General features: G+C 39.9%; 1 protein-coding gene across 1 annotated transcript in view; it reads right to left on the reverse strand.

Moving 5' to 3' along the window:
- The window catches only part of LOC311298908 (E3 ubiquitin-protein ligase SH3RF3-like), a 122,632-nt gene extending 119,328 nt beyond the window's left edge, over nucleotides 1-3,304 (reverse strand). Inside the window, exon 1 of the mRNA XM_084422232.1 lies at nucleotides 2,942-3,304. Within this exon, the coding sequence (XP_084278358.1) occupies nucleotides 2,942-3,295 (354 nt within the window). The 5' untranslated portion in view covers nucleotides 3,296-3,304. The remainder of the gene's footprint in view (nucleotides 1-2,941) is intronic.
- Between the last annotated feature and the right edge of the window lie 4,627 nt (nucleotides 3,305-7,931).

Below are 7,931 nucleotides of genomic sequence, written 5' to 3' on the forward strand. Positions count from 1 at the left end.
CATGTAGTTAATTAACATTACTCAGTACTTAAATGTATGAATACAGTGTTGCAACTGACACCTTAAAATAATTGTATTTATTCTTTATTACGACTGCTTTCCACATTTTACATTAATAGTTAAATCATGGCACATGACAATATAGATATTTACATTTATGCATTTAGAAGTAGGCCTGTCACAATTATTGATTAATCGTCTAATCATGGTCATTCGATCTAATCAGAATTATGATAACAGCAATATTTGTGCAATAAAACATTTTAATTTAAATTTTGCAAAAGTTTTTAAAGTATTTATATATTATATTATATTAATTTTCACAGCCTGTTCCTCCTTCAGTAGTTTTTTAGGGTACGTTTACACAACAACGATGGACTAAAAACATGTGTTTTTCCTTTGTGTTTTTTGCGTACAAAACGGATCCATGAAAGATGCTGTATTCTGCTGTCAGGCCAGTAGATGGCGATGTCACTTTGCAAAGAAACACTACGCGCCTATAGAATGAATACGTGATACACACACGTGCATGACGTCACCGTTTTCACACATTCGAGTTTTTGTAGTGTACACGATATCGTTTTTAAAAACGTGCACTTTGAATCCCGTTTTCAATAGTTCGCGTTTTCAGGCCAAAACGCATCGATGTCGTATAAATGAACGACCAAAACGCATAAAAAGTTGAGAGCAGTGTCGCGTAAACGGCCCCTGAATCATCCCATGATAATTTACTCATTAATTTACCACTGATCACACTTCATCATAGGATGATTTAAACTATTGGAGGAACATGTGCACTTGATTCATTAAAGGAAAAAACAATAATCCATGTTATTGTCATATACAAACTTTAAACCCAATTCATATTTGTCTACAAAACTAATTTCAAGCATTTAAGCAAAAGCCTTTAGATTAAAATATCTGATAATGAAAATGAATTCAGTGAAGTGCTCAAACTTTCGAGTGTGTAGAGAAGAAACAACAGCAACATTTCTGACATAACCAATAACTCATATTTCTGGTTTACATTATAACACAGCTCATGTCTTTCAGCAGATACAGCACAAAACACTGAGGACCATCTCTGATCTCAGATGTGAGACTGAGCAGAGAGCAGAGAAACTCTTGTGACGTCATTAAACTCGCTGACAGCACCAGTGTACATTCAATCTCGTGCAATATTTCTTACATTACGCAGAGATATGAAAGGCAAAAGAAGTTTGCTGTGCTATTAGGACTATATGCAGAATTTTCAAACTAGGGTCCGCAAGGAAATGACAGGAAAAACTGTACATAAATAAATAAATAAAATGATTAAAATAAATAAATATTTTTTAAAAATGTGATTAATTTTTTTTATTAATATAAATAAATATTAATAAATACATTTATTAAAAATAAATATTATTAAATGTATGTTATGAGTAAAAATGTAATTAAAATAAAAAAAATATTAATAAAAATAAATATTCATAAATACATTTATTAAAAATAAACATTCAATTTATAAATGTATAAATATATTTTTAAATTAGGAGTAAAAAAGTTTATTAAAATAAATAAAATAGGCCTATTGACTAAAAAAAATTATTTAAAAAACAATATTATAAACTTTATATTATATTGTGAGTAAAAAAAGATTAAAATAATTAAAAATATTGACTAAAATAAATAAATATTAATAAATTAAAAATAAATAATTTGATTAAAATGAAACAAATAAATGAATAATACATTTAACAGTACATTACTGTAGTGAGTAGAAAATAATAATAAAACTTAGCCTAATATAAACTAATTTTAGATCCATAATATTATTGTATAATATCAGTGTATAAATTTGGTGTTTATAAAAGATAGCTTTCTTTTCAGTTTTAGGATGGAGGTCCCTGACACCCCATATTTAGGGGTCCATTGCATCTAAAAAGATTGAAAACACCTGCATGTAAGTATAGTAACAGACATATTATACTTGCACTGTATCTACATTCCCCATGTATTTTCTTAAGGTGCTCCAATAACCTTGGTTTCATTTAGAAAATAATTGTATACAGTGTAGTTACTCAGTCCAAGTACTGAAGCTTCTGGAAAACTAACACTCTCCTGTAACAGCACGTGCGATTCACTCAATCAATCAAAACTTTATTACAGACTCTGACCCACACCTGACCCAACATATAAAACAATAACAAAAAATAAATACAAATACATCAATGCGTTACAAAAGTAGTGTTTCCACTCTTCTCATCTCATCGCCATACATCTAGCCTACATCACAGCACGAACCAATCAGAACCGCGCAAACCTTGACGGGAGCTGCGCGAGGCAAAAGATTGAGAACACCTGCATGTATCTATAGCAACATGCAGATACACATATTATACTTGCACTGTATCTACATTCACCATGTATTTTCTTAAAGTGCTCCAATAACCTTGGTTCCATTTAGAAAATCATATTTTACAGTGTAGTTACTCAATCCAAGTAGCATTTAATACTGAAGCTTCTGGAAAACAAACACTGGACTGGAAACAGCGCGAGCTTCACTCAATCAATCAATCAATCAAATCAAAACTTTATTACAGACTCAGGGTCCGATTTTTAAACATATAAAACAACAACAACAACAACAACAAATGCGTTACAAAAATACAAAAGTACCAGTGTTTCCACAATTCCCCATCTCATCAACATCACAACACGAATCAATCAGAACCGCGCAAACCTTGACAGGGGAGCTGCGCGTGGCACTGTATCTGCATTCCCCATGTATTTTCTTAAGGTACTCCTTAACCTTGGTTTCATTTAGAAAATACATTTTCACAGTGTAGTTACTCAATCCAAGTACTGAAGCTTCTGGCAAACACACTCGACCCGCAACAGCACGTGCGCTTCACCCATCATCAACAGCACAGCACGAATCAATCAGAACCGCACAAACCTTGACCGGGGAGTTGCGTGTGGAGACGGGCAGGTCCCGCACAGTTGTGCCCGGGGGAGACGCCGATACTCCGGCCGCGCATCCCGCGAGCCCCGTCCTCCCTCCCCCGTTCTTCGGGCGCTGTTTAATCCCGTCCAGTAAGCGGACCAGCAGAATATTGGCCGGTAGATCGTCGACCGCGGAGTCCACTAGGATGCGGCACTCCGGGCAGCGCAGCTCGTGTCTGGAGCTCACGATGTTCTCGAGGCATCGGCGGCAGAAGGTGTGCTGACAGGGCAGGACTTTAGCGCTCGTGTCCAGGCGCTCCAGACACACCGAACACTCCAGCAGATCCAGCAGTGACGACTCGTCCATGTTTGCATGCAGTGCATGTGGTTATATTAATGCACGGAGAACGGGTTAAGACATACCGACGGAGCGCTGGGAAGCGCGAGCGAGCGCGTCTGCTGCTGCTCCGTCTCTTTCTTCCTCTCTCTCTCTCTCTCTCTCTCTCTTTCTCTCTCTCACACACACACACAGCTGTGAGGAATAGTGAGGTCATGCACGCACGCGCTATCAAGCGCGAGGTTCAAACTCGCGTCATCATTAGGGCTGTTTGCCTGCAATACTGTCGAATGAACTTGATTTGTGCTCCAGATTCCTCAAATCACACTGCGGTTTTACTGAGTGATCAGACGCAGCATTTCACCTGCTCGACCAGAAAACAGCTGAAAAATAAAATCACGTTGAAGGATGGACACAGAGCCATATCTGGGCACTTAGCAACGCCCTAACAACCACTCATAGCAACGTTGCTACGCATTGCAACACCCTAAGTATGCGATAACAATCGGAATTTCTTTTTTGTGGCATTACTTAAATTATTTAAAAGGATTGTTCAGTCAAAACTGGAAATTCTGTCATTAATTACTCATCTCATGTCGTTACATCGTTATATCAACTCAAACATCAGTTATGGTTTACAGAAGCCCAAGCATGTTCGCTTTACGTGCGAGAACCAATAAGGTTCATTCTCTGTTTCGCAGCACGTTTGAGCTTCAGCAAGAACCAATGAGGTTTATTCTTGTGTTTCGCAGCACGTTTGAGCTTCAGCAAGAACCAATGAGGTTTATTCTTGTGTTTCGCAGCACGTTTGAGCTTCAGCAAGAACCAATGAGGTTTATTCTTGTATTACGCAGAACGTTTGAGCTTCAGCAAGAACCAATGAGGATAATTCTCGTGTTACACAGAACGTTTCAGCCTCCGTAAGAACCAATGAGGTTAATTTGCGTGTTACGCAGAACGTTTGAGCTTCTGTAAGAGCCAATGAGGATCATTCTCGTGTTACGCAGAACGTTTGAGCTTCTGTAAGAACCAATGAGGTTAATTTGCGTGTTACGCAGAACGTTTGAGCTTCTGTAAGAGCCAATGAGGATCATTCTCGTGTTACGCAGAACGTTTGGACTTCTGCAAGAACCAATGAGGATCATTCTGATGTTACGCAGAGCATTAATTACTCATCTCATGTCGTTACATCGTTATATCAACTCAAACATCAGTTATGGTTTACAGAAGCCCAAGCATGTTCGCTTTACGTGCGAGAACCAATAAGGTTCATTCTCTGTTTCGCAGCACGTTTGAGCTTCAGCAAGAACCAATGAGGTTTATTCTCGTGTTACGCAGCACGTTTGAGCTTCTGTAAGAACCAGTGAGGTTCATTTTCTGTTTCGCAGCACGTTTGAGCTAGCCTGGTAATACCAAACTCTGCTACTTCGCTTTGCTTCGTAGACAGAGTCTGGCATGGCATAATTGAAAAGCGTTTTCTTTCTTGCGGGGAGGCGCTTGTCTGAAGTTTAAAATCATTGGTTCCCGTAAGCCAATCACATAACGTTTGGTTATGGCGTGTGTTATGCGCATGCTCAGCCGCATCTAACTTCCACTGTAAACACATGTATGATGCGAAAACAAAACCATCGAGCGAAATACCGGAGTGAACATGGCTGTGAACGACTTTTGCAGATTATGTGAAGTAAATCTACGCATCCACGGTACAATCAGTGTCTACGTCACGGCTCTCAGCCGCCCTCTGTTCGTTGATTGGCCGGCTGTTTTCAGGCCGGAGGAAAACGGAAAGCTATTACGCTGTCTCAGACTGAGTACAGAAGCGAAATGAAATTGAGCGGAAGTAAGAAGTCTGACGTAGTCAGGCTACGTTTGAGCTTCTGTAAGAACCAATGAGGTTAATTCTCGTGTTACACAGAACGTTTCAGCCTCCGTAAGAACCAATGAGGTTAATTTGCGTGTTACGCAGAACGTTTGAGCTTCTGCAAGAACCAATGAGGTTAATTCTTGTATTACGCAGAACGTTTGAGCTTCAGCAAGAACCAATGAGGATAATTCTCGTGTTACACAGAACGTTTCAGCCTCCGTAAGAACCAATGAGGTTAATTTGCGTGTTACGCAGAACGTTTGAGCTTCTGCAAGAACCAATGAGGTTAATTCTTGTATTACGCAGCACGTTTGAGCTTCAGCAAGAACCAATGAGGATCATTCTCGTGTTACGCAGAACGTTTGAGCTTCTGTAAGAACCAATGAGGTTAATTTGCGTGTTACGCAGAACGTTTGAGCTTCTGTAAGAGCCAATGAGGATCATTCTCGTGTTACGCAGAACGTTTGGACTTCTGCAAGAACCAATGAGGATCATTCTGATGTTATGCAGAACGTTTGAGCTTCAGCAAGAATCAGTGAGGTTAATTTGCGTGTTACGCAGAACGTTTGAGCTTCTGTAAGAGCCAATGAGGATCATTCTCGTGTTACGCATCACGTTTGGGCTTCTGTAAGAACCAATGAGGTTTATTCTCATGTTACGCAGAACTTTTTAACTTCAGCAAGAACCAATGAGGTTCATTCTAATGTTACGTAGAACGTTTGAGCTTCTGCAAGAACCAATGAGGTTAATTTGCGTGTTACACAGAATGTTTGAGCTTCTGCAAGAACCAATGAGGTTAATTTGCGTGTTACGCAGAACGTTTGAGCTTCTGTAAGAGCCAATGAGGATCATTCTCGTGTTACGCAGAACGTTTGAGCTTCTGCAAGAACCAATGAGGTTAATTTGCGTGTTACGCAGAACGTTTGAGCTTCTGCAAGAACCAATGAGGTTAATTTGCGTGTTACGCAGAACGTTTGAGCTTCTGTAAGAGCCAATGAGGATCATTCTCGTGTTACGCAGAACGTTTGAGCTTCTGCAAGAACCAATGAGGTTAATTTGCGTGTTACGCAGAACGTTTGAGCTTCTGCAAGAACCAATGAGGTTAATTTGCGTGTTACACAGAACGTTTGAGCTTCTGCAAGAACCAATGAGGTTAATTTGCGTGTTACGCAGAACGTTTGAGCTTCTGCAAGAACCAATGAGGTTAATTTGCGTGTTACACAGAACGTTTGAGCTTCTGCAAGAACCAATGAGGTTCATTCTCGTGTTACGCAGAACGTTTGAGCTTCTGCAAGAACCAATGAGGTTCATTCTTGTTACGCAGCACGTTTGAGCTTCAGCAAGAACCAATGAGGATCATTCTCGTGTTACGCAGAACGTTTGAGCTTCTGTAAGAACCAATGAGGTTAATTTGCGTGTTACGCAGAACGTTTGAGCTTCTGTAAGAGCCATTGAGGATCATTCTCGTGTTACGCAGAACGTTTGGACTTCTGCAAGAACCAATGAGGATCATTCTCATGTTATGCAGAACGTTTGAGCTTCAGCAAGAACCAGTGAGGTTAATTTGCGTGTTACGCAGAACGTTTGAGATTCTGTAAGAGCCAATGAGGATCATTCTCGTGTTACGCATCACGTTTGGGCTTCTGTAAGAACCAATGAGGTTTATTCTCATGTTACGCAGAACTTTTTAACTTCAGCAAGAACCAATGAGGTTCATTCTAATGTTACGCAGAACGTCTGAGCTTCTGCAAGAACCAATGAGGTTAATTTGCGTGTTACGCAGAACGTTTGAGATTCTGCAAGAACCAATTAGGTTAATTTGCGTGTTACGCAGAACGTTTGAGCTTCTGCAAGAACCAGTGAGGATCATTCTCGTGTTACGCATCACGTTTGGGCTTCTGTAAGAACCAATGAGGTTTATTCTCATGTTACGCAGAACTTTTTAACTTCAGCAAGAACCAATGAGGTTAATTTGCGTGTTACGCAGAACGTTTGAGCTTCTGCAAGAGCCAATGAGGTTAATTTGCGTGTTACGCAGAACGTTTGAGCTTCTGCAAGAGCCAATGAGGTTAATTTGCGTGTTACGCAGAACGTTTGAGCTTCTGCAAGAACCAATGAGGTTAATTTGCGTGTTACGCAGAACGTTTGAGCTTCTGCAAGAACCAATGAGGTTAATTTGCGTGTTACGCAGAACGTTTGAGCTTCTGCAAGAGCCAATGAGGTTAATTTGCGTGTTACGCAGAACGTTTGAGCGTCTGCAAGAACTAATGAGGTTAATTTGCGTGTTACGCAGAACGTTTGAGATTCTGCAAGAACCAATGAGGTTAATTTGCGTGTTACGCAGAACGTTTGAGCTTCTGCAAGAACCAATGAGGTTAATTTGCGTGTTACGCAGAACGTTTGAGATTCTGCAAGAACCAATGAGGTTAATTTGCGTGTTACGCAGAACGTTTGAGCTTCTGCAAGAACCAATGAGGTTAATTTGCGTGTTACGCAGAACGTTTGAGCTTCTGCAAGAGCCAATGAGGTTAATTTGCGTGTTACGCAGAACGTTTGAGCTTCTGCAAGAACCAATGAGGTTAATTTGCGTGTTACGCAGAACGTTTGAGCTTCTGTAAGAACCAATGAGGTTTATTCTCATGTTGCACAGAACTCTTTAACTTCAGCAAGAACCAATGAGGTTAATTTGCGTGTTACGCAGAACGTTTGGGCTTCAGCAAGAACCAATGAGGTTAATTTGCGTGTTACGCAGAACTCTTTAACTTCAGCAAGAACCAATGAGGTTAATTTGCGTGTTACGCA

Source organism: Rutilus rutilus (assembly GCF_951802725.1).
Source record: "Rutilus rutilus genome assembly, chromosome: 10".
Classification (NCBI taxonomy): Eukaryota; Metazoa; Chordata; class Actinopteri; order Cypriniformes; family Leuciscidae; genus Rutilus; species Rutilus rutilus.